The 26817-nt window shown below is 39.6% G+C and overlaps 2 protein-coding genes across 3 annotated transcripts; both read right to left on the bottom strand.

Moving 5' to 3' along the window:
- Window positions 1-4366: 4366 nt before the first annotated feature.
- csdc2a (cold shock domain containing C2, RNA binding a) lies at window positions 4367-13152 on the bottom strand. Of its 2 annotated transcripts, XM_015007399.2 has the most exons (5): window positions 12730-13152; window positions 11364-11595; window positions 8063-8392; window positions 7813-7935; window positions 4367-7079 (listed from the first exon to the last, which is right to left on the bottom strand). In XM_015007399.2, exons 3-5 carry the CDS (start codon window positions 8248-8250, stop codon window positions 6917-6919), a joined length of 474 nt encoding a protein of 157 aa, XP_014862885.1. In that variant the 5' UTR covers window positions 8251-8392; window positions 11364-11595; window positions 12730-13152; the 3' UTR covers window positions 4367-6916. The 2 variants fall into 2 exon arrangements, with proteins under 2 accessions (XP_014862885.1, XP_014862884.1); XM_015007398.2 differs by lacking the exon at window positions 11364-11595.
- A 1147-nt stretch (window positions 13153-14299) lies between these two features.
- On the bottom strand, window positions 14300-25815 carry aco2 (aconitase 2, mitochondrial). The gene is made up of 17 exons (XM_015007397.2): window positions 25695-25815; window positions 23810-23952; window positions 23431-23689; window positions 22293-22385; window positions 21468-21626; window positions 20834-20984; window positions 20643-20747; window positions 20443-20534; window positions 19684-19789; window positions 19443-19600; window positions 19259-19332; window positions 18798-18909; window positions 18434-18712; window positions 18163-18354; window positions 17365-17497; window positions 16233-16354; window positions 14300-16137 (listed from the first exon to the last, which is right to left on the bottom strand). The coding sequence occupies exons 1-17, from the start codon at window positions 25728-25730 to the stop codon at window positions 16003-16005; spliced, it is 2349 nt and encodes a 782-aa protein (XP_014862883.2). The 5' UTR covers window positions 25731-25815; the 3' UTR covers window positions 14300-16002.
- Window positions 25816-26817: the final 1002 nt, after the last annotated feature.

Genomic DNA, 26817 nt, shown 5'->3' on the forward strand with positions numbered 1-26817 from the left:
TCTGGATGATTTGACTTAAATGGAGAGACACCATAATAACGGTGAAATCCATCACCATGGTGATAGGGCTCATTATAGCGGTCGTAATCATCCTCATAGTTGGGATCATACTTGACATCAGAGTTGGATGCTGCTTTAAAATGTGGCCTTTTGCTATCACATGATTTATCACAAGCTTTATGGTGTGATTTACACTCTCTTTGATGTGATGACTCTGGTTCCGGACGATCATCAATATCGAAATCCATAGGCTTGTCTTGGGAGAAGGGAGATGAGCTTCGAGTTGTTACTGGAGAAATGTCATCTTTGCTGATTAATCCTACCTCCTGCAAGCAGCGGTCAAGATTCTCAACGGAGTCACGTCGGTGGCTTTGTGGAAGTGGAGGAGCATCATTAATCACCGATGGGGCACTTACTGCCTGACGTGGGCTTGTGTGGCCACTAGATGGCGTCGGCTTACTTATAGGTGCTGGTGCAGTAGATGTATCCTCTTCTCTGCGCTTAGACTGTGACTGAGGATTTGAGTCTTGTCCATGAGATTGCTGGATTATGTCTGTAAGACGTTGGACCTCTCTGTGTAGTCGTTCACTTTCCTCTCTCATGCTTTGAAGATGTCTGAGTACTTCAGATGAAGCTGGCTGCTCCTCCCCTGTAATGTGGTGCCTTGGTGTATAGCTGACCTCGTAATTCTGGAGATGTGATGGCATATGCCTCGATCTTTGTGGACGGTTTATGTCTCTCACGCTCCTCTCATGTGACCTTGCCATATTGACTGTAGTGGTTGCTTTTCTCCGGCTCGAAGGACCAAAATGTATTAAAGGCTGAAGCTGATTTGTTGTGGATAAGCAATCACTCCAGGCATCGGGTTAGGACAGCTGTTATATATGTTGAGGTGAGTTATTGAAAGGAGAGAACGTCCGAGTCCAGAATTAGACTTAACATGACTTTAATAAACTTCCAGCTTCATCCATGCATATAACAGGCAGGAGTCGAGGGGGTGCGCTTGTAGATGAGATTATGTGTGTATGGGTGCATGCGTGTGTGTAGGTGTGAGTATGTGTGTATGGGTGCATGCGTGTGTGTAGGTGTGAGTATGTGTGGTTTCATTCAATGGACGCACACGATATAAAGAGGTAACAAATCTGCCTTGAGAGCCGCCCCACTGAATGCTCATGTCCATAAGTGAAGTATAAACAAGAAGCCACCCAGTGGAAGAAAAAGGCATTACACATGAAACACCTAGATAAAGAAAAAAACAAACTTAAGGGCTGGAACAAATAATTAACAATCTTTTGTACAGTAAGGTACGGGGCTTTAAAGAAAAAGTCCTTATAAAAAGGCCCCAGCACTAAAACTTTTCTTTTTCGTCTCACGTGCCAACACTTGTGAACAAACCCTCATCTTCAGTCTATGCTAAAACCTCCATCTAAAAAGATAGAGGGATAGACGGAGAGAGAGGTAAAAGAAAGAAAGGAGAACCTATTCTATCCTCTACTATCCTGTCCAGGTTCGTTCTTACAAACGTCAGCCTGCAAGACAAAAAGACAAAAAGTCTAGTGACCAAATGATCGCAGAGGACCTACATTCAAGGACTCTGCTTCTGTCGGTCATTGACGTCATCGGTGACGTATGATTCGGGCTTTGACTTTGCCAACGCAGTATCACGTGTCCAACTGAATCAATCAGATGCAGGTGACGTCACAGTCCTACTTCCATACAGTATTTGAACGTAGGCCCTTTTCCTTTTGAGCCATCCTGCAGGAGGCGTAAGGGAGGAAACTGCGGGGTGGAGGAGGAAGAGTTGCCAGAGGCAGGTGATTGGCTTAGCAGGTTATTGCTTTTACTTACGGCAATCTGTGACATGTGACACAATAGTCACATGACGTGATATAGATATATGATGTAGATCAGTGATTCTTGAGAATAGGGACAAAATGGGTTTTAATTTTCCCATAATTTTTTTTTTTTTTTGCTATTTCTCAACCTTATGTATGCAAATATGAAAAATAATGTTTAGGAGCTCCCAGTTGCAACATTCTACTCATTTTACAGACAAATGCTTCTCAAGAAACAAAAGAAATATTATTTAAAACCAAAAACAACAAAAAGGCCATCTGACGGAGTTGACAGTGCATGACAGAGTTGACACAGAACTGAAGGTGGTGACAAACTAGTGAATAAAATGAAAAACTTGGTACATGTGAAGTAATGCAATTCATGTAAAATACAATAAAATGAATTAATTGCACATTTAAGTGAGATTTGACAACAATTTCACCGAAAGAGTCAGAAAAACTCTGACTGAGGTAGTTTGACAAAAAGTCAAACTACCTCAATTTATATGATGTTATTCTGAAGGAGGCCATATTGTAGCTCATCAGATCCATGAAATCTTTACATTATACCAAAATTAAGCTTTTATTTCACAAAATTTCATCAAAGTTTGGAAAATTGTCAGTTATGGTGTTGACACATCATGGTTGTGACAAGCAACTTAGGAATAAAACCGAAGAAAAAACTAAAGAATAACTTAAGCTAACCAGAGCTAACTAGCCCTCTTAGCAAAGGAAGAGAAAAGACAACGTCATGGGGTCCTCAGAAGTTCTGGTGCCCCCCAATAATGCCTGATTTTTTTACATTCTTTTAATTTCTGACGGCGTTGACAAAAACTAGGGACAAACTTCAAAGGAGTTGGAAAATATATAAAAATGATTTTTAATTCAATTTATTGATACCTCTATAATTATCTATATGACTACTTATACTTAATTGTCATAATATATCATTTTAATATTTCTGTAATTATTTTAAACTATTATAATGTATTGAGTTCTGCTCCTGGACAAGGGCTTTTACAGGCATCATCCACCGACTACAATGCTTAAAATAAAAAAATATTCAGCAAATACCAGGAAAATATACATTGTTGTGCTCACATGACCCAGGTTAGTTGAGTGAGATATTTGAAAAAAAAATATTTTGTGTATATTTTATTCAAATTTTGTGCTTTATCCATAAGACCTGTTTTGTCCCTATTCTCAATAATCACTGAGATAAGTATAAATAGATATTTAAAACTACATCACAGTATTGTTTGTGTTGAGGGATTTTTTTGTTTAGTTCTGTTCATTTTATGTGGATGTTGTAAATACATAATGTATACATTATGGTATCCTTTTGAGGTTGATTGTATATCTTACATAAAAAAAACACAAAACTTAGTGACAGGCCTTCAGTTAAAGACTATGTAAATAGGACTGTGAGATCGCCTGCACCTGATTGGCTCAGCTGATCACGTGATCCTCGCGTGGCAAAGTCAAAGCCCGAATCACAGGTCACAGATTGATGTCAATATGTTTCCTAGGTTAGTCGAGTAGCACCTCTCTCAATATGGTAAATAAAAAAATCTCACCCAATATTTTCACAAACACTGCATCTAGACTATCACGCTAAGTTTACTACAATTCCCAGTAAATGTGCAGATATTGTGGGTAATGTGACATGAGACACTGAACTAGCAGAGGCGTCTTTCAGCTCAGCGTTAGCTTATGCTAAATGACAAATCATGTTCCTGCTGAACAACAATACAAAACAAGACGTCTCTATGTACTTACATCTCATCATCTGCAGATTTATGTAGAACAGTCCAAGTCTTTTGGTATTCCTGCGTGTTCTTCTGGTTGATGTCAGAGGACACCTGACCTTCCTGATTTGCGCAAACAAAAACTTTCTTTGACAACATTGCAGAGACATTGCCATCAAAAATAAAATGAAGCCACGCATCTCTGTTGCCAGTGACTGGGAGGAAATCCATGAACACATGCTCTGTACTGCAGCACATAGCAAATTATTTTCATATCCCAGGAACCATTGTGCAGTGGGAAGTGGGTGGAGCTTCACTTGGGTTGCCAGGTGAGGGGGTGGGCACGCCTGGGGTGGGTAGGTAACAAAATTGTGACGCAACAATTTAGAGGTTTTTGAAACGGGTCCTTCTGCAGACACCAGCAGAACATCTATTTATTCTGAAAAAACACCAGTTTTTTTGTTTTGGGGATTTTTTTACTCTTGGACTGTCTCTAGAAGTAGGAGATAGCCATATGGTCGTACAGAAACATACAAAATGTGAATTTTGGATAATAGTGGCCCTTCAAAATTATTTGTGCAACAAGGTCCTCTAGTAGACAGTAAAGGAACAGGATGGACAACTCGGTATGAAACAGACCTGTTTGCCCTGTAAGGTACCTTGAGATCATGTTTGTTGTGAAGAGAAGAGACACTTATTAAGATAAAACTACAGAATATTTGCTTGAGTGTCTTGACGCTGACAGAGTCCCTGGAAATATTGTTCAAACACACTTCCAAACGCTTCTGTGTATGCAGCTGTAAGCTTTATTTAATGTTTAAACAAGAAACGACAAGTATCACAGTGATCTGACAAAAAAATTAAAAAGTAAAAGTGCTCCAAAAACACAATCAAGTTTGTTTCTCTCCACAGTACAAACATCCAACAGATAAAGAGTACTACTGTGATATTAGCTCACTCTAAAAGTGAAAAATCCAGGAAGGATGAGAGATGAGACAACAGCTCCCTCTAAAGGCTTCGCCTGGGTTACTGCATGATGAAACTGAATTAGCACATTCTCAACTAAACATACAACTCGTAAAGAACTTGGCGAAAGTCTGCATGGTATCTTGGACATCATTTAGTTATTAAAAGTTAGACAAAGAGAAAGTATAAATTCGAAACTTGTGTTGAGGTTTATTCTCTTTTTTTAAGATAACATGACAGTAGGAAGGAGATTTTAGCAGGGAAGGATCATCAGAGTGAGATGTTCAGTGTTTAAACAGCTTAAAATTACACAAATACATATAAATACAGTGTTTAATTGCTAAACCTATTTTTTCATAGTTACAAATGAAAATAAATAAGTACATAGATTTTTTTTTTTCTTACATCTGGAAGCTTTACCTGTGTTTTTATTGTCTGTTTCACAGCCTTTATGTGACATCAGAAACTTCCAAAAAAACAAACAAGAAAAAAATCTGGCGTTTATTATTTTAAGGTAAAAATTAAAAATGTGTTTATTTTTTATTGTAACAATTAGATCGTACATAAGATGTACATAATGCTGTAACAATGTCAGGAAATCAAGATTTTTTTTATTAAAACCAGAACAGCTGTTTTCTTTCAGCAACAATGTGTCAGAACTAGTTCAGTAATTAAATATGCTTATTTGCTGAGTTGGCAAGAACTAAACAAAAATAGGTGCTTTTACGTTTAACATACGCTACATAAAGCAGCTAATTAGCTTAGCAACACTATGCTGTTTGCTTTGTCAATTAAATATCAAACACTATGCTCAGTTTGAGATTCCAAATGATATCTAAAAATACATTTATATGTGGTAGATGATCAAAAAAGGCTTATTTTCCGATTTGCTGTAGAACATGTGTAAATCGCTGGCTGCAGTTAGTTTAGCTTAGCATTATCTTCTGACAAATTATTCAATGCTATGGTGAGTTTCTGGTTCAAAATGATACTGACAGAGTTCTATGTATAATGTGTCTGATGTTCAGAATAGGCAACATTTTGCTGTTGTGGGTAAAATACTCCGACTTCAACTGCTAAGCATAGCTTAGCTGTTTCCTTTTATCAAGTAAAAAAAATTACAATAGGATCTTTTTCTTCTTTTGTGATGACATTTTGTTTGTTTTTATTGAATGTGCCTAATGTCCAGAAATGGCAAATATTTTCCATTTGAACTTTCTATTGAATTTTATTTCCTGCTAGCTAGCTTAGCTTAATATCTTATTTTATTGATTAAAGATGAGACATTAAGCTAAGTTTCTTGTATTATTAATTCAAAATAATATTTTTAGAGTTTTAAATGCTATGTTAAACTAAGCTAACTAGCCATGGGCAGCTTAAACTAGATATAGTTAGCTTAAACCAGCAGCTTAGTTTAAGCTAACTATAGCTGCTAGTAAGCCACGTAGCAACTGATAATTTCCTCTAGCAAAACCGGTGTGTTTCTTCAAAATCTCAAACTATTTCTTTTGAGTTCACTTTCAGGTTGTGAACAATGGTTTACAATGTGCTGACTTGAATCTTTATATCCCTTCCTTACATTCCCTAAATAGCTGCATCACTGCTCATTCCTTCACTTCATCTCCTACCCTTACTCAGGACCTGTTACTGTCGCCATGTTCCTCCCTCTGGCCTTGTTTTCCAGCTGCAGGCTAATAACATTATACTGTCTCTCCCACAGAAAACGTATGACCGTCATAGGAGCTGGCTACACCAAAACTGGACTTCCACCCTTATCTGCAGAAAGTGCTACGATACTGGAAAAAAACTATTCCTAAACTGTCAGGCTCAACACAGCTGCTGAGGCCAAAACATCTTTAGAACAAACAGGATGTCTGTGAAACCAAACTGCTTGTGTGAGTACACTCACTTGGTGGTTTACCGGTATAAAGAACAACCTTAATAAGGTTTTGATTTATGGATATGTTCTTGTAATGTTAGAAGAAGAAAAAAAAGCATCCGTGAAAACAACTAGTTTTTTCTCCCTAAAACATGGAGTCTGTAAACAGAAAAAACAGAAGGGTAAATATACTGTGTGTGTTTAATTTAATTTAATTTTTTTAGATTTGGCAGCACAATGTGCGCCAGTTTCCAGCATGAAAGTAAAGAAAATAGCTCTAGCAAGCTGGTCCCTTGAATTTGTAAGTCACATGGTTCCCTCTGGCAGTAAATGAGCCAAAACCATGTCCTGTTTGATCTAAGCTCATTTTGGCCTAACCCTAACCCGTGCCTGATCCTATCTGCCACACCACAAAAACATAATACCTAAAATTAAAAAAACCCTAAAATCCTCTGTTACGTTCTCGCTGTGACGCCCGACGTGCTCGTCTAGGAGCTGATGATCTGACCCGACCAGGTCTCGTGCTTGGTGCCTGGGTTCAGGTGGGTGATGACCACTTCCACAGCCTGGACTTTCTGGTTCTTGGGGGGTATCGGACACACCTTGTATGTGACCTCGTCTCCTTCCATAGGCACGTACTCCCCGTCAATGCTGTCCAGAGAGGATAAATTACGATAAAATAAGAACCGCATGAAAGTCAAAGGCTCAGCTTGAATAGACCTTTTAACCTCAGGAAGGATCCGAAGCTGTGTTATTACAAATCAGAGTACATTCTCGCAAATTTAAGCAAACACTGCAATTAAAAAAAATAAAAAATGGTTTTGCTGCCAGGATGAGGTGGTTTTTGAAATTATTATTATTTTTTTATTTTTTTTTCACAAAACTGCAGTGGAAACACTTTTTTTTTAACATCACATGAGTCATGTGATCACCAACCGGATGTTGCCACTGGCGCAAACCATGAAGAAGACGACGAGAGGAAGTAGTTGGAGGATGATTGTGTGGAATGTTTAATGACTCATTGATGTGATTAATGGAAACACCACAACTGTAAAATTTTGTTTTTTCAACAATAGCTGAATAACGAAAAAGTTTTGAGCACAATGTTAATGCAGAAAAGGACAGAGCACTATCTTTCCCCAAAATCCATTGAAATCCATGAAAGTAAATAGGTGACAAAGATAGATTTAAATCTCTGAATTTTAAACTCTCTTGCCCCAGGATTGTGAAGCAACTGGAATGTTACCTCATGGAAAATGCCAACCTAGCGTTGAGAAACGAGGACACGACATAGTTTGCCCCCAAAACAACGGCCACTAGCTCTGGAAGAGTCAGCAATGATTGCATAAAATGAAGGATAGTGTGCTTGGCGAGGAAGACTCACTCAGAAATGTGAACGAAGATGTCGTCTCCTCCATGAGAAGGACGGATGAATCCATGACCCTGAGATCTGGAAAAGTTTTTACACACACCCTTAAATACAGGACCTGATCTGGCTCGTACCGTCCTACAGAGAGAGAAAGACGTAGACATGGACAGGCTGATTTAATACAATTGCAGTTTGAAGCTCTTTCTTAAAAGAATCAAAAAAAAAAAACACGAAAGGCAAACTCTTGTATTGTGTTTTTACTCACGCCGAGTATGTGCGTGTGCGTTTTGTTGGCAGTGGGCTGGGTAGCTCTCCAGGCTGAGGTGGTTTCCTCTCCCTCTCCCAAACACGGCTGCCTTCCCTCAGGAAAGGAAAAGAAAGCTGCAGGGGAGTGCGGGGGGACGTCAAAGGCAGCTGGGGGTCTGTCGGCAATGATGGGTCGGTGCCTGACATCTTGGCTTGGCTTAGGGTTTCCGTGGCACACAAAGAAGAAAAGGATGGAGGGTTACACCTCCTGCATGGCACAAGGGTTTCTGACGGAGAGAGGAAGCCCAGAGAGGAACTCTTCAAGGTGGATGGATGAAGCTATGACACCCTGAAGCGGAGAAGGCAAAAATAAAGGGTGGAACATTTGTTGAAGAGTCAGGCAGTGTGACTGCATGCCAAAGGGTTCAATGAGACCAAGGTCAGGAATGCAGGACATTCCTTCCTCTCTGCTCCAAATTCTGGAGGTAGTCTGACAAACACTGCTCTGTGGAACAGAGAGTTCGGTCACTTTACATTGAGATGCCACCCCACAACATCATGCTGCCTCCACCGAAGGTTTGGCAACGACAAAACCAGTGACATCACAAACCAATATTAACAAGAAATCATGTTGCGGCCCTTCATGTACATTTGTTCTGTCTCTAGGACCTAAAGGGTTTTGAAGGATGATGTTGACGTTGCCTGTAGTTTTATAAATGGCACCGAAAGAAATGAATGAAGGTGTTCTGTCCGTGTTGGACAAATATTGAACAGAGCCATCTTGTTTCGATCGGTTCGTCTCCCTTTACGGTGGAGGATGGTTGTTTACAGCACAGGTAATTTCCAATAAGCTTCAAAGTGTTCAATTGGAACAGTACATACATACAGTACATACAAACGTTAGCAATTGGGTAACATTTAGAACCTCAAGGAAGCCTACAGGAAGCAATCATTTCTCAATAGCCGAGGGTCCAGACACTCTGAATGAAGCAAAGCATAGAACAAGGCATGTACAATGAATTTTTGATCAATTAGTACCTGGACAGGAAGGAAGGCATGAAATAAGATTTTTTTTTGCTTCATATTCTGACTTAGCTCTGAGTTATCAATCCACATTGGATTGGTAACTCGGGGAAATAAAATCAGTTATGAGGACTTTGAGCTTTCCTCATTCTTTTAAACACACTAGTATCATGTCCGAAGTTCTCAGCCCACAGTTTGAGACCAGAAAAGACACACTGCTGCTGTTATGAAATGATTCATCATCGTTTGGCATGAATCAGACATGTGGATAACAGCACATGAAAAGGCTTTATCACTTGGGACCATCACGAATCAAGTAAAAGTAGTACAACTTCCAGCAAAAAGAAATTCAAAAAAGGACATCCTGTTAGAACTTAGCATTTTTCCCCCGTCTTTTTCAGTTTTTATTTTAACCAATCCGTCATCATAAAGTTTCCCCCCAAACCACCACTAAAGGGTTTTAAAGTTGTGCTTCCAGTAGAGGTGTGACTGCACATTTTGGCATCGATCCAATAACAAGTAAATACAGGGCCAATACTGATACCAATACTTTTTTTGTAGTCAAAGTTTGACATATCATCAAACTTCTGACCTAGAGGTGTTTTTGTAGTTTTTCCTTTCAATTACTTAGTGCCACATTAACATGAGAAACAATAGAAAAAGGTTTGTGTGCATTTTTTTCTAAATAAAGTGCAAAAAATACATTTGAGAGCAAATCAAACCAAAGTCATCCTGGATGTAGAGTTGAGAGAAACAAAAAGTATTGATCTTACCATGCTATCATCAATCCAATACCGACTTGGTATCAATATTATTGATCATTTGGATTGATGCCTCTACTTGGTTTGTGGAAATAAAGCCAAGTCTGTCACAGCTTGTGGCAGCTAAAAAAACTCCCAATATGAAATATAATATGAAAACAATCCCCTTCAGGATCCTCTGATCAGACATTATTAGATAAAAAGTATTACTTCCACAACATTAATTACGGTTTATTCAAAGATGAGCTGCTCGTTGGATCGTTTCATAACAGCCATTCCTGAGCACAAATGAGCTCAGTCACCCACTTGACACAAACCAAATTATCCGGTGAATTGATCTGTATCGTTAGTCGGCTCATTATTATGACAGTCTGTGGACACACTGATAACTGCAGGGCATCGTCGAACAAAGGTTCAGCGCTCACACCGAAACCTTGTTTGTAATGAAAACACAGCTGCGGGTGGAAGAGTCACCAGCTTCATCAGCGGCCGTATACAGGCAGGCTGAAAGCCTGAGAAAGACTGATGAGGTAAGTGTGTGTGTGTGTGTGTGTGAGAGAGTGATTCCCGAAGGCTCCAAGCAGCACACTTTGTGCCTCTTCCCATCAGTCTATATATAGTTCAGGGTGGTTGGATTGGGGCCATTACTGAGGTGGACTACAATGTCCAGGCAGGAGACCTGAAGTCTTACTCACACACGTTTTATTCCTTAGATTAGTAATTAAGTGTTTCAGCTTCATATCTGGGGCAGATTATGAGATAACTGAGTAAAATAACTGATGTTGTCTTTCATGAAAGATATGTGTTTGAGCAGGCGTTTTGCAGATTCTTGTTATCCCTTTTTACATTTAAATATTTTGGCTCATCAAACACAATTCGGTGTCTATAATGGCTATTGGGAGGGTCACTGTATGAGTAAAAACTCTTAAGTTTTGAGATTACTCTCATACACTTTCTGGAAAGAAAAAAAAATAGGAAATTATTACTGAGCTCCAAAAGTCAACATGTTTAAAATTTTTGAAACTTAGAACATTTTGAAAAAGTAAAACAAAAAAAGTGGACTTTTGAAACTCAGAAATGTAATTTTTTCTAGAAAAATATTGAGGTTTATCTAAAATTTCCTAAGTTGTTCAAGCAAATTTTTGACATTGTAAACTTTTTAGATTGAATGTTTTAAGCAGAAATTTATTCTTCCTTTTCTTTCTTCTATCTGCAATGGTCCTAATATATCAGAGGAAGAAAAACTGTTCTAAAGTGATAATTTTTAAGGGGAAAAAAAGTCATCCGAAGTATAAAACTATCTAAGCATATTTGCATTACCACAACATGCTTTTCTTCCTTTATTTTGTTTCCCCTAAACTTGATATTTATGCTTATTATCTATAATGTGTTTGAAACTAAAGTCAGACTTCTTTCGTTGCCATAAAAGTTTGGTCAATAAAGTGAGAAAAAAGTATTTATTCCAAATAAGACAATAACAATATATACAGCAATAGACATGTGATCAATAATGATATATTTATTAATTTCACTGACCTCTGATTCAGAACTGCACAGCATTCTGGGGGATGTAGGCAGAGGAAAGACTTTAGGCGCTCAACCTCTAACGGCCAGCCAAGCGAGGTGGGTGGCATCCAAATTCTTTAATAATTTTCTCCATATTTATTTTATAAAATAGTTAACAGAGTCTTTGTCAAGTTGGCTGTAGGGATGGATCAGATTTCTTTCTGCTCCTCTTGCTCCCATGTTCCGCCTCTTATGTGTGCATCTGTGCATTAGAATCAAAATGCCAAGAAATAAATGTCATCAACAATCCTACAGCCATAAAAAAAAAAATCTATAAACCATTTTAGCTGCAGTAAGGTAATGGCTTTGTGAGCTTTAACTTGAAATAAAAAAATGATTTTAGTTTTAATCTCAGCAACTCCAGTTTTCTACAGAAACAGAAACATGGTGTTATTTTCTTGTGCTTTAAATTTCTCCTTACCGTTCACTTTTGTTCCTATTGTTCTTTTTTAATATATATTCTTAACCTTTGTGTGAATTTCTATGCTGCTATTTGTCTTTCACTTTGCTGCTGATGCACCTGGCTTTTCCCCACTGAGAGACAGTAAAGGATATTTCTATGTTTTGTTTTGTTTTCTGCTCCAGTCCATGTCAATTACAGATGGCTGACGTTTGCAGGTGGTGCAGATGCAGTGATTAAGAGCACGGCTTGGAGTCACAGAGGAAAGGACGGATCTGAGGACTGCTGGAGGAAATCGGACAATAAATAATTCAAACTTGACTGGCTGAGTTAGCCCACTTGTAAGACTGCCAGCAGGCCAGGAATTTGACTTTAACGAGTCTGCAGTGAATGTTTTACACCATTTACTAAAACATGTCATTAATAGGGGTTTCAGTTGTAGATTTTAGTACTGAAGGGAGAATAAAGGGCCCAAAAGCACCACCCAAGTGAAACCAGGACACAGTGGCCGTCTGCATCAGCATGAGGGGCACGTCAACTCCTCTAAACACACACACACACACTGTCTTTAAACTTTAATTTGGCCGTTTTAAGGGACAAGTGGCCGGTTTTGTGGTCTAATCTGACGGAGGCTGAGATTAGCAGGGACTAAATGATTTAATAGGCAACACAAGCCCTTCAGGCGGGCTGTTTCCAGAACATTCTCACACTGTGGAAGCGGAGGACAAGAAGGGAAGAGGATGCCTGTGGACAAAACCTCATTTCTGCCGTAAAAGGACGTACTCTGACGTGCCGCCTAGAAACAAATATCACTATTTGTATTGTCATGTCGGAATTTTAAGCAGGTGCCATCATGTTCAGACAAGTGACCGGTTGAAAGGATAAAGAACAAACAAACAAAACAGGGGGAAAAAAGACAGATGAACGATTACTCACCGTTAAAAACGTCGCGAGGACGTCAGAATGTTTCTTCTTAAATAAAGCAATTATGTAAGTAGATCCGGCGAAAAGGTGCGGGAACATGAGCTGAATGAGTGAGGGGATTTTGGTATGGATGCGTCTCTCACACACACACACACACACACACAGAGAGAGAGAGAAAGGCAGCGAATGAAAGAGGAGGCAGCAGAGACGGGGCGTGGGGAGGGGGGAGCTCCAAACAACAGCCGGCTTCACTATACCACAGTCAATTCTTTGTTGTCAGAATGGATGGAAACAGCGACTAATCTATCAGTCAGTGGAGCTTTAAGGACAACACTGCTTACAACATGACTGCTTCATGGGATCATATGTGTCTTAATATTTTACTACTTTTTTTTTTTTAATTCACAGTTGTTTGGTACGACGGCGTAGGTATTATGCCCACCTTAGATAGAGGAAAAAACGTAGTACATTTCTGCCAAAGAATTCAGATATTTTGAGATTAGACTCAGAAATTTTATGGGGAAAAAAGAAAAAGGAAAAATAAGGACATTTCTGAGCTTATAAAGACCAAAATTTGTTAGGAAAAACCTCGGAAATTTTGTCTAAAGTAAATTTTATATATATATATATATATATATATATATATATATATATATATATATATATATATATATATATAAACTGCTCAAAAATATAAAGGGAACACTCAAATAACATCCTAGATCTGAATGAATGAAATATTCTCATTGAATACTTTGTTCTGTACAAAGTTGAATGTGCTGACAAAAATCATCAATGGAAATCAAATTTATTAACCAATGGAGGCCTGGATATGGAGCCACATACAAAATTAAAGTGAAATGTTCCCTTTATTTTTCATTTTTCCAATGCAATTTGCGTTGGAAACAAAAAAGGTTTCAAACGTGCATTGCTTATGTATATGCACGTTTTTCTCTTTTCCTACTCATTGCTTGTTTTCTTGTTTTTAATAACCTGTTTGAAATAAATGAAAATGAAAAGTCAAAAAAAAATTCTACATTTGGACATTTTTTGAATTTGAAAAGTCGAAAATGTTCGGCTTTTGAATCACTTCTTTCCTTGTCGTTACTTGCATGGATGTCAATTTCATTTTCATCTAGGACCATCAAGATCATAAATGTCATCAAAGAGCCAGTTGTGGCAAGATTATTGATAAGATAAACTGTTAAAAATAATATTAAACAGCTGCAGATGAATTCGATGAGTACTTCTTAAGCTTGAGTAATATCTCACACTGATGTAACCTCTGATTTTAATTATCCAAAATGCTCAAAGAAATTATACATGCAAGCTGGAAAATGTTGATTTATGATCCTGAATCCAGATTACCAAGATAATCATGGCGAATCATTTGAATTTAGTGGTTCCTGGTTAGACCTTCCTCTTGATACATTTCTACAATTTCAATATCAAGAAGTTCTTCAGACTGTGCAACAACATGCTGTGTACACTTTTGAATTTGCTGTGTAGGAAAAAAAAAAAGTCAGCAGGAACAATGTACTTTTTGTACTTTGCTTCGCTGGAGAAAAGAAAACTTCTTACATTTTTTCAGATTATATTGATTTTTAATACTGTTCAACAAACAGCCACAATACCAGCTGAAGAAATGATATCAGTGAATTTTTATTTTACAATCTGCTGAAATTTCTGTAATACAGAAAAGATCATCTGGGAGCAAAACAAACACTGAACTGCACACAGAGTCAGACACTTTATATGGAGTGGTTACAAGGAAGAGCCTTTGTCTGATTGGCAGAATAAATCCAAAAATTAGATTTTTTTTTTCTGATTTGACTGACTGACCCCCAACTTTCCCCAAAGTTACAAGTTTTGCTGGGAATTATCCTTATATATAATCAAAAGCTCAGAACAAGAACAGTTTTATGAGTTTCTTAAAATTCTCATTGCTCAAAAAAAATCTGTTTAAATTATTTCAGCGGGACTAAAAAAAAAAAAAAAAGAAAAAGAAAGCTGCACATAAAAAGACCACTGAAAAATACAAGATGTAAGGTTATCCTGTGAGTGAAATGACAAGGGCCTGGAGCTGCTGCAGAAAAATTATTATAAATACATAACAGCAGGGGAAAAAAACATCATGCGCTTGACCTCATTAGAAGTGATCATGAGAGCAGTGGAAGCATCGGGGAAGAGTTGCAACAGTTTCACAGCGTATTAAAGCAAATGAAGCGCTGCTGTGCTGTGTTGAAAGCCTACTCAAAGACATAAATATAAAAACGACCCTTACTGGTCTAACTTTGTTAGATATACAGCAATCTGACGTTCAGTACGAATCACGAGTCATCTTATGTTCCTTTCACATACATACAACAGGTCTGCCTGCTGCAGCTTCGATGCTCTGCAGTACCGCCTCTGGGCCACCGGAGGGGAGAAAAACGAGCATTAAGTGTGAGTTTATTTTAGGTCTGTGTGATGCAACACAAGTTTGTACCGAACTTGTAGCGGGACATTGAAGGACAAAAGAAAAACTAAACTTTCTCGAGCGCACCAGATGCTATCTCATGCACACCACTTAATGTCTCATTATCGCCAGATAATATGTGGGGCAGGTGAGATGGCATGTCGCTGTACCACATACTATCTCGTGAGAAGCAGATAATATTTGGTGCGCATGAGATGGAATGCGGTGAATACTTGATAGCGTCACGAGCGCACCAGATATCTCGAGCGCAGGAGATGCTATCTGTTGCGCACGAGAAAGTATCTGGTCGCGGAGGAGAATTTTATTTTTTTTTTCTTTAATGTTCTGCTACAGTTCCATAGGTTTGCCAACAGGGTCCAGAAACAGAAGAAACCATTGTAAAGATGAGCCCAAAAGCAGCAGAGTGACTGTTCAGCTGACCGAGCTCAACATTGTGCTAACTTGTTTACACAACTGCAATATTGACCAGGGGTCAGTGTTTACCATGTCCTGGGTCAGGTCACAGCTTATTGTGTCAAGAGTGTGTGTGGGTCTATAACCGGTACTCTCTGCTCGATGAACACACAGCAGCCTCACATCATTTCAAAAATATGCTTAATGTTGATGAATGAGGATTAAAAAATAAAAATTACAGGACCAAGTTCAACTGTTCCATCAAAATCATTAGCTTGACATTTAAAAGTATTCCTGCTTGGTTCGGTAATTGTACTTCAGTGAAAGCTGCAAGCTAATCCTGGTGATGAAACAGTTATTTGACATTCTGTTTCCTCCCAAGCTGTACCACCCTGTTTCCCTCCCTCCATGGCTCAGTGCTGCAGCTGCTTCATCCTGTTCAGGGCTGAGCCCGCCTGGAACCACTCGATCTGGGTCTCGTTGAAGCTGTGGTTGAGCTCCAGCGTCTCCTGGCTGCCGTCGCTGTGCGTCACGACCGCTGACAGGGGCTGAGAATGATGAGACGAGAGAAAAGACCCTCAGAGGAGATGTTTTTAAAGACGTATTTCTCAACAGCTAAAGTATATCAGATGTTAAATCTTACCTTTCCTGGTGCAAAGGATTTCAGTCCCTTGATGGAGATCTTGTCGTCGGGGCGGATTTTGTCGTAGTCGGATGGGTTGCTAAAGGTGAGGGGAAGCAGGCCCTGCTTCTTCAGGTTCGTTTCTGAGACATGGAGGACAAACTTTTCAGTTCAGATGAAAATCAACAAAACTAAATGACGCAATTTTAATGTTCTTTACTTTATTCACTTCTGCTATTCTCCATTTATGTTATTTGTAATTACTGCTGCCACCAACTTCCTGCCTTCTTTTTCCATAAAGTCACCATTTGCTTTTGTGCTTGGCTCTCTCTTTCTTGGAAGGAATCATTAATAGAGATATTGCCCCTATTTTTTTTTACTTGTCCATAGAAAGTAGCCCTGGTTCAGTGTTTCTTTGGGGAACCGTTATCAGTTTTTTTTTTTTGCAGGTTTCACTACTCAAATTTCAGACCACTTTGAATTTAAGACCTATATCTCCACAGAAATGTATGAACTTTGTCCAGCCAACTGGGGAGAAATTTGAACTGCCGTGATAGTCGCAAAAACGTTAGCTATACCTAGCTAGTTAGCAAGAGTATGTTAGCAGTGAGTTCACGGTAGTCCTAACAGTCTCTAGTCACAGAACACAATGAAGATGTCTGAGTGACTTCAAACTTGCATAACGGAAAAGTCCCGCAAACCCCCCCCCCAATAAAAACATGGGATATAAAAGAATAAATAGTAGATAAAATTTAAGACCTGCGAGTTACATATTAAAGGCAAACCTACTTTTTATAATTAAATTAAGACATTTTAAGGCCAGTTCTTCTGAAGGTGTCTTCCTGTTAAAACGAAGTGGTTCCGTTCAACTTCGCTCCGTGCTTGATAACAAGAACAGATTGTTGTGACTTGATGGAGTTGACTGATGTTTATAAAGGCAACATTTTACCAATTGGCAAATACATCATCCAACTGTATTTGTGTTGTATTATATGTAATGTATTATACTTTATGTAGGATTCTATATTTTATGGAAACTGAACTCTTTTGTCTTGTAAAGGACACTTGTTAAAAAATTGGGCTATTTAAATAAACCTGACCCAGCCGGCTTCATGTTCATAAAGCTATTTGCAGCATGAACTGTGTGGCTCACCATGGATTCGGGCAAAGCTCTTGACAATAATGGCTCTTCCACCCAGATGCCTGGGCTCCAGAGCTGCATGTTCTCTGCTGGAGCCCTCGCCGTAGTTATCATCTCCAACCACAACCCACGACACGCCGTTGGCCTGCAGAGGAGAAGCAATAAAAACAGAGTTTCACTGACTTTCAATTCGAGATTTTACAGCTTATTATCAAAGACAAATGCTTTTGAAACCAGTATAGAAATTTTCTAGGAATGGACTGTAATTTTTAAAATAAAATTTTAAAGATTATTACATAAAGGGGTGAATCATTTTGCAATTTTCGGCTGATTCCCATTTTGGCCATTACCATATTTTTTTTGTTTAAAAGGTTGCTAAATGTAGCTAGAAATTTGCTAATGGGCTTGACACCTGGCGTGATGAACGACTCAAGGTGAACCCAACACATGGGACGCGATAGTGATAACAGCAATAGCAGTAGCAGCGTTAGCAATGGCAGCGGAAACAAAAGTTGAATTTTTTTCAACTTTTCTTGTGTACGCCTACGTGTTCTGGCTTTAAATTTTGCCATAGGAGGTTCTATACGATATGAATAGTGAGGGAGTGATGTTGCCTCCTGTGTGTCAAGAACCTTAAGTTGGAAAAAGTCGGGTAATTTGCTGTAAACTGGTGGGGGTTTCTCAGTCTCCCCTTTCTTATGGCAAAGTAACAGGAGACAGTGGATTTTTTTCAGACCTTTGCAGAGGGAGATAAGATCAGTTTCACATGTAAGTAATTATCGGTACAACAGTCACATCTTGAACTCTCACCTTGTAGTGTCGTGCCACATCAGGGACTCCTCCGTACTCTCCCGTCAGGTGGTTCTTGATCTTGTTGACGGCGTCGTTCTCGCTGTTGACAGCACCGATCAGCATGTTGTTGGAGATGTTATCCAGGTGGCCGCGGAACTTCAGCCAGGGTCCTGCGGCACTGATGTGGTCCGTGGTGCATTTCCCCTTCACCTACAGAGAGACGGGTGAGAGTTATCCTCCGACGCCAGCAGCCGTGAAAGCGTTCCCATCTAACCTGGCGTGCGCCCACCTTGATGAGGACCACCATGTTTTCCAGGTCATTTCCGCTCCACTTGTCAAAAGGCTCCAGCAGCTGCAGCCGGTTACTCTGAGGACTGACGTCCACCTTGAGGCTGACGCCATCGCTGGGAGGGTGCTGGTAGGTGTCCTGCCCTGGGTCGAAGTCCCTGGCTGGTAATTCGTCTCCGGTGGGGGGCACCAGCTTGAACTTCTCTCCCGTGGGGGTTGTGAGGTAATCTGTCTCTGGGTTGAAGTCTAGCGTCCCAGCGATGGCGAGGGCAGTGACTATCTGAGGGAGGGAGGCAGGAGGGAGGACGGTAGGTGCGGAATGTGAACCTGTGTGTGCTGGAAGGTGTGGACCGGTTTGGGTTTACCTCAGGAGAGGTGACAAACGCATGAGTTGCAGGGTTGGCGTCGTTCCTGGCGGTGAAGTTCCTGTTGAAGGATGTAACGATGGTGTTCTTCTCTCCCTTCTTCACATCCCGCCTGCACATAAACAAATATACAGAATATCAACACAACCTTTGGTCAACCTGATTTATTACAACAGGAAGTGACAACACAACGAGACCCTTACTAGGATTTTATGTAGTAGACCAGAGGTCAGCAACCTCAACAATTTTAAGAGCCATGTTTCCCTTCAGTCCAGCTAAACAGCATTTGTTTAGCAACATGACTCACTGAGTGTCTGTGATAAACCAACCCAAAGTAGCACAGAATTGGAAGGTACATGTCTAAAAGACCCGACAGTTGTTTTTTATATTGAGTGTTAAAAATCTTTATTTTTCATAAGCATGTGAATTCTTTCACCTGATGTCAGCTTAAAAATAATTACCTGTCCCACTGTCCAATGCAGGGTCCACATGCATTGGCAAGAACCACACCTCCAACATCGCTGAGGATCTTTGACTAAAAGATTAAAAAAAAAAAAAAAAAAAAACAGAACAGGGTTAATTTTACCACTTAAAAACGAGAAGTTATGTGCAGTCCGTTTGTTTATGCAATGAGCCAGCATTTACATATCCGTCTCTTTCGATGGTGGCACGGATCTGCTCGGAGCCGGGGGTGACGGTGAACTGAGCTTTGCACTTCAGGCCTTTGTCCAGAGCCTGCTTGGCCAGGGAGGCGGCCCGGCCCATGTCCTCGTAGCTGGAGTTGGTGCAGCTGCCGATCAGACCTGCAAAGTGAAGCAGGGAAGAAATCCTCAACAAAAGTCAAGCCTGGATACACGAAGAGCAGCACATCTCCGTCTGTCCTCACCGACTTTGACCTCCAGCGGCCAGCCATTCTTCTTGGCCACAGCGCCGACCTCGGAGACGGGGTGCGCCAGGTCAGGGGTGAACGGTCCATTGATGTGAGGCCTGAGCTGGAAAGAAACAGCAAGAACACAAGTTAGGAAGAAAAAAATCTAATGTGTGATGAATTGTTGGGACACTCCATCAGGTATAACAGGAAAAGGAAAGGACTGCAGGTGAGAAAGCATCATTTTATTATTAAACTGAACACTTGAGATGCCAGGCACTTCAGTCTGTAACTAAGTTTCATTATGCAGCAGAAATGTTTGTTTCAAAGTGGAAAATGGATGAAGTTTAAAACCAGAAGTTTGCGTTTAATATGGATTTCTTCTCCTGCCATTATTTAGCTAAATATCTGATGTATGCCTGTCGCAATAAGCAATAAATGAATTGGATAAAAAAAATTAAACAGAACTCAATAGTTTCCATCTGCATGATTTATGTTTTCTTCTTTCTCTCTTTCTACCAAAAACTGGATGATAAAAGCCTTTTCTTGAAGGACAGTTTTGTTCACAGAAACTTTATAATTCATTTATTTGTTGTTTCTTTTGTTTATTTATTTTGAATACTTAAAATGTCTTCCAGTTCCAGTGTTAAATGTTTATTAGAATTCAATTAATAAATCCCAGCTCAATTTAAGAATCAGGTTGACAGCAAAAACTATTGATTTTTTTCTACATATATATGGTAAATAAATAAATTCAGACAAGGAGTTAAGACCTACCTCGTCCAAATTGAGTTCGATGATCTGGTCGTACTCACAGCCTTCATCTGGTACCAATAAGTCCTTGTACTGATCAGCCACAGCAGCGATCTCTGAGGGAAAACACACACATTTAATCACCGCTCTGCAGGTTCAGTGACGGATCACGCTCTCTCTCTTTTATTACAAATATATCATAAAGACACAAACTGTAAACCCACCTCCTCGGCCGGTTTTCTCCAGGTAGGTTCTCATGCGGTGGTTGTATGGAAACACGGAGGTTGTGGCTCCAATTTCTGCTCCCATGTTGCAGATGGTGGCCATTCCTAAACAAGACCAGCAGAAGATTCTGCAGTTGTGCTTTCTGAGTCATAATGTTCATAGGTTTAAACGATTTCGTCATTGTGCTGACCAGTGCAGGAAATGGAGTCGACTCCTGGTCCATGGTACTCCACGATGGCTCCGGTGCCTCCCTTCACCGTCAGGATGCCCGCCACCTTCAGGATGACGTCTTTGGGAGACGTCCAGCCGGACAGTGTGCCGGTCAGTCGGACGCCGATCACCTGGAAGCGTGAAAACAGGGGAATGCATTAAAATAAAAAGAGGTGGAAATCACAACTACCTGTAAGGAATCCATCCATCCATTTTCTTTACACCCTTATTTCCCAAGGGTCAGAAGGGGTGCTGGTGTCTATATCTAGCTGTCAATGGGCGAGAGGCGGGGTCACCCTGGACAGGTCGCCAGTCCATCGCAGGGAAACACAGAGACAGACAGGACAAACAACCATGCACACACACTCACACCTAAGGAGAATTTAGACAGACCAATTAACCTGACAGTCATGTTTTTGGACTGTGGGAGGAAGCCGGAGTACCAAGAGAGAACCCAAGCATGCACAGGGAGAACATGCAGAAAGATCCTGAGTTGGGAATCGAACCTTCTTGCTGCAAGGCTACCTGTGAGGAATGAGAGAGAGAGAGAGAGAGAGAGAGAGAGAGAGAGAGAGAGAGAGAGAGAGAGAGAGAGAGAAAGAAATTGGCCCAACCTTGGGACATTTGAGCTCCCAGGGGATTCCAGCCATGACATCTACAGCGTCGGCTCCGCCCACTCCGATGCAGATGGCGCCAAGCCCGCCACCGTTTGGCGTGTGGGAATCTGTGCCAATAAGCATCACTCCTGGGTAGGCGTAGTTCTCCAGGATGATCTGTGGAGATGCAGATCATCTTGTTGGGGGAAATCAGGACTGCAACTAATGCTTATTTTAGCAATCGATTATTCTATAAATTATTCTGACAATTAATCAATTACTTGGATGAAAAAATTTAGAAATGCATCGAAAAATGCAAATAAACAGATTTTTTTCTTTTTGTTAATAAGTAAATTAGTTTTCTATTGCCTGAAATGCAATAACTTAAAATTCCTTAAGTGAACACTGGATCACTTATAGCAAAGGATGAATCTGCAGCTAAAACAATCCTTCTGACATCAACATGTGAGAGACTCAGCTCTGGATGTCTGACTCAACATCAACAGTGTGAGGCTGATGTGGTGAATTATAATTTTTTTTTTTTTTTTAACCTGTAAAATTCTGTCAATTTTACAGGTTAAAATTTGCAAGCTAAAACTATGCAAGAAATTTACAAGTAAAGGGTTTTTCATCTTAAATACAAATTGTAAAGAACTGTGTTGTTTTTTCAGTAAAGGTTGTTTTGAGTCTGTATCACCAAGTTAATGATTAATTGATGACTAAATTAATTGACAAATATTTCAATAATCGATTTGTCACGATTAATCGTTTCAGTCCCTATGGAAATACAGAGCTACATCTGTAGTAGATCAGATTGGTCTCAAAGTTCCTGTTTCACTGTACCTGATGGATGATTCCAGAGCCAGGTTTCCAAAAGCCCACTCCGTATTTTGCTCCAGCGCTGGACAGGAAGTTGTAGACTTCCTGGTTCACTTCCTATGGGAACAAACAGACCTGTGGCTCAACTGAGGGTTACAAACTACAAGCAGGGCCGGATTTACAAGGATGTGGGCCCCTTGAATCAGGGGTCCCCAAACTACGGCCCGCGGACCGTAGTTTGGGGACCCCTGCCTTGAATGGAAACCATTTTGGTGCCTCGTTCACTAAAAAGTTCTTTGGCAAACATAAATTACAATATGTCAATATGTAGTCCTATACATAAACACAGTATGAACTAATGATGGCAGGCTTAATCCCTTGGCCAGCAGCTACATGTTGTTCCCCCCAGGCGGGGGATATGGACTTAAAGTTTTATCACAATATTTTGTGGAACTATTGTGATAAGAAACAAGAATTATTTGCTACTTCTTTTTTTAGGTAACTTTATGGCTCTTACTTAATGGCACAGCAATCACAAACCACAAACACAAATACTGCACTTGAAATGCATTGTAATGCTATTCTATAGGACACCAGTCACACAAAGAAGTATGATTTGCATCACTAAACTGCATGTAGTAACTGCATTTATTCATATTTTCAAATTAACTGATAATCCCAACAATACGGATAGTTTGGCACCTTAAACATCATTAACTGAAATTTTTTTGTGACAACTATAAATGAAACTTCTTATCACAATAAGAAATTTATCACGATAATTGGTAAAAACAATACGATAAATGCCCATCCCTAGCATGAACACTGTTTATAATAATAAAAATCCCAAAATATCATTACATCTCACCTGATATGGGTCTATGACTCTTATATAAACTAAAATGTTTGCAAAACATGCATTCGTTACAATAAATAAATACATAATTAAAAGATAAAAGTTTGTGGGTATCCCCCACCCAAAAAAAATGTTTTCACCCTGGGCTACTGCCTCTGTAAACCCTTTGTAAACTCTGGCCCAGTTCATAAGGCCTTGCAAAAGATATTACGGAGGTAGACTAACACAAATAATCCACTGCAGAACAAGCAGAACTTCCTGATTCGATCGTCATGGTTTCACATCCTCCACTAGATGCTTCCTCACCTTTGCCCTGGCCAAATCCTTGACTCCGCCGATCTGGGCCTCGATCAAATGATCGCAGTGGATGGTTGAGGGCACGGCCACCCTCGGCAGCCCGCTGCTGATGAATTGCAGCATGGCCATCTGGGCCGTGGCGTCCTGCATGGCCACGCGGTCGGGACGCAGCCGCAGGTAGGTGCGGCCGCGGTCGATCTCCTGGTGGTGGGGGTCGTCCAGGTGGCCGTACACGATCTTCTCTGACAGAGTGAGAGGACGGTTGAGCCTGCAGACAGAGAAAACTTTGAGGATATTCCTGCTGGACTGAGGAGAGAAAATCCTGGTAGAATATACATCGACACAGATGAAGCAGAGCTGGAGGAAACCCAGAGCAATAGGCACTGACCTTTTTCGGACAATTTCGACGTTGCTATGGAGCTTGTCATAGTTGATGAAGGAAGTGGGCTCAAAGCGGCTCATGGCCACTTTGGCCTTGGCTCTGTAGGCAGCTGATACATGCAGGCGCCGTGCACCATGACCCAGGACCAGCTGGCGACACACACACACACACACATCGCAAACATCAAAAGATGAGTCCAAACACACAGCTGGAAATCTATTGAGGTCACCACTAACAAACGATTTCTTATTACAGTTCTCAACTTTAGCTGATAATACTAATACTAAGTATTGGCTGTTACTGATCCAATACAGAAAAACAGTGCAGAATTGACTAAAAAATATAGATATATTTTTTAAACATAGAAATAAATTTCCTTAATTACAAATTTATTTGATCACTTCAATACACCAACAGCTTGGTCAAACATGTAATAACCGCACAACTTTTATTTGTTTAGTCGCTGCTGCTAGGACTCAACAGCCAATGAAAAAAAGGAAAAAAAGAAGAAACTGAAACTGACTAAAACAATAGGTTTTGATTAAACATGTAAAAAATAAACTGTAGTGAACCTTCTTTCAAATGGTTCAGAAAGCGCAATTATAAATTCTAAATATAATGTAAAAGAAATAATAAAGCACGACATCAGTCAGTGCACAAAGCATAAAGCTGGACTGAATAGATCTGTCCTTAGAATTGTTTTCAATGTTGGGACTGATGCAGATATCACTGCTTCTGTAATAAAAACCCAAGGAGTTGATATGACACCAGACCAATAATAAAAAGATTTCAATCCAGAAATGTCAGCTGACTGAAAAGCATGTCCAATATATGCAGTCAGTATTTGGTTGGGCTCCTTTTGCACGATTACTGCATCAATGTGGCGTGGCATGGAGGCCGTCTGCCTGACTTTCAGGACTTTGGTGAAAATTCACAGTGCAGTTTTCTTCCTACTTGTGTTAGGAGTGGCTTCAGCACAAGAAATGTGACAGTCGTTCTCTATGTCCTGGATTTTTTCACCGGCATGATTTTTTTTTTTCTTCCACTCACCTTGTCATCAATAAGCTTGAACTCAGCCAGCTTCTTCAGCAATGACCTTTCATGTTACCAGCTGTCTGCTGAACAGGTTCCAGGTCAGCAGTATTTCAAATGTTTGTGTAGCCCATAACATGTTTATAACATATTTTTATTAGTCATAAGTTATATTGTATTTTGGAGTTTTCATTTAACATCGAGTGGGATCGTAATAATGTACTCATTTGCTGAGATTCAACTGTTTGTTGTTTCGTATGTCAAATTTAGGGAGGTATTACCTGATTGCTTGTGTTTTTTGATTTATGGGTGTTTATTTTGTTTTGTTATGGGTTTTTTTTTTGGTCACCTAAGGATAATATTCAGTAGAAAATCAACTGCTTGCAGCACAGAAATCTGGAACCTTTTAAAGGCAAAATAAACAGAAGACATTCCGCTAACTTCAAATAAAGCAAAGAGATTTGAGATTTTTGAACACCATAGCTTCTGTGTTTAAAGGACCCACTGAGAGGTCTAACCTTGCTGTTAACCTTGCTAGTTGTGACCAAACCCGAGCGTTAGAACCAAAGCAACCGTAGCCGTTTGAAGGCTTTGGGTGTCTACGATAACATCTCATAATAACAGTGAATAACAGTGATTTGCGGAGTCGGTTAATTTTGAAGCAGCTGTCGTCAGCTAGATAACGTTCAGAGAGGCTCGGGACACGATGACCTGAGCAGCTTCTTCGCTTCCAGCCACACTTCTCTGACCTCCAGCGGGCTCACTAACGCCTCCTACCAGGTTTATCCGCTCGGAGACAACAGCTGACCCCGCTCTGCTGTCGGCTGAGGGGATTTAAGCTGAGTTTTGAGACTCTTACCTGGAGCCGGGCCACAGTCAGACAGTAGGTTGCCATTTTGTTCACTGACAAAGATGTGAGGGTCGAGTGTGACGTCACGCGATTGTAAAGTCTTTTCTCTTCTTTTGTGGTTATGATGAGTTGGCGCTTTCAATGTGCCGCCACCTACTGGAGAAAATCAATTACTACAAATTAGTAGTAGTGGACTTCATGAAGCGAAATCCTTAACTGTGTACAGGTGGGTAGAGAAGCCAAATTTTGTACTCAAGTACGGGTAGCACTTCTACAACATATTTTTACTCAAGTAAAAAGAAGTAGCTTTCCAAGAAATTACTCAATTATTTGCTAAAATAAAATAATATATTATTTAATATTTTAAAATTATTTCATCACACATTAGCAAATTCTGATATTTGAAAGACAAATATAAATAAAAACTACAATAAATAAATTCAAATTCAGGCAGAAGAAACACTTTTTCATATAAATGTTTTAGAAATCAAAATTTACATTTAGGTAGTGTGAATATTATAACTAGGTAACATACTTCCAAGGACAATATGTAGTGTTTACAGTATTTTACTAATGGTAAAATAATGGTAAAACAGGCTTAGCAGATAGAAAATAACAAAAGAACTACAAAGTTGGTGTAGAAACAAGAGGACTGTATGAGTGTGAGTTTGCTCTCTTTTCATTAAAGTTATTTGTATTGGATAGAGTATCCAAACATTTGAGTCAACTAAGACTTATAATATTACTTAAGTAATATTATTAAAGCAAAAAGTAAAAATCAAAAAGCAGAGTGCAGTAATTTACTCCTAAAAGTATTTTTCCCCGAAAAGTTATTTAAGTAAATGTGAGTAAATGTACCTAGGTCTTACTCTCATCTGATTATAACTGACACTACCATAGGTCAAACTTGTTTTTCATCAATAATAATATTATTCATACCCAGTTTCAACAAAATATTATTTCTGTACCTTCAGCTGCTTTCTATTGGGAAAACTTTTATTTGGCTAAATTTCATGTTCACAGATCTAAACTTTCATCATCTTCACCTTTTTTCTAGTTTTGCTTTTTGGAAATCAAATAATATTTATATGCTATTTCTTAAAGTTCAAACAAAAAAATCTGTAAATACATA

The sequence above is a fragment of the Poecilia mexicana genome, unplaced genomic scaffold (assembly GCF_051168715.1).
Source record: "Poecilia mexicana isolate PSO_F unplaced genomic scaffold, ASM5116871v1 scaffold_19, whole genome shotgun sequence".
NCBI lineage: Eukaryota > Metazoa > Chordata > Actinopteri > Cyprinodontiformes > Poeciliidae > Poecilia > Poecilia mexicana.

Bases quoted from the DNA above. Each gene is read 5' to 3' on its own strand.
- csdc2a (XM_015007398.2), bottom strand. From the start codon at position 8,250: ATGTCAGGCACCGACCCATCATTGCCGACAGACCCCCAGCTGCCTTTG. The intron at 7,936-8,062 runs GTGAGTAAAAAC...CTCTCTCTGTAG, and splicing joins CGCACACGCACATACTCGGC to GACGGTACGAGCCAGATCAG. The intron at 7,080-7,812 runs GTGAGTCTTCCT...CTCTCTGGACAG, and splicing joins ATCTTCGTTCACATTTCTGA to CATTGACGGGGAGTACGTGC.
- aco2 (XM_015007397.2), bottom strand. From the start codon at position 25,730: ATGGCAACCTACTGTCTGACTGTGGCCCGGCTCCAG. The intron at 22,386-23,430 runs GTGAGGAAGCAT...TTGTTCCCATAG, and splicing joins AGGATTTGGCCAGGGCAAAG to GAAGTGAACCAGGAAGTCTA. The intron at 20,985-21,467 runs GTTGGGCCAATT...TCACGCTTCCAG, and splicing joins GGGAGCTCAAATGTCCCAAG to GTGATCGGCGTCCGACTGAC.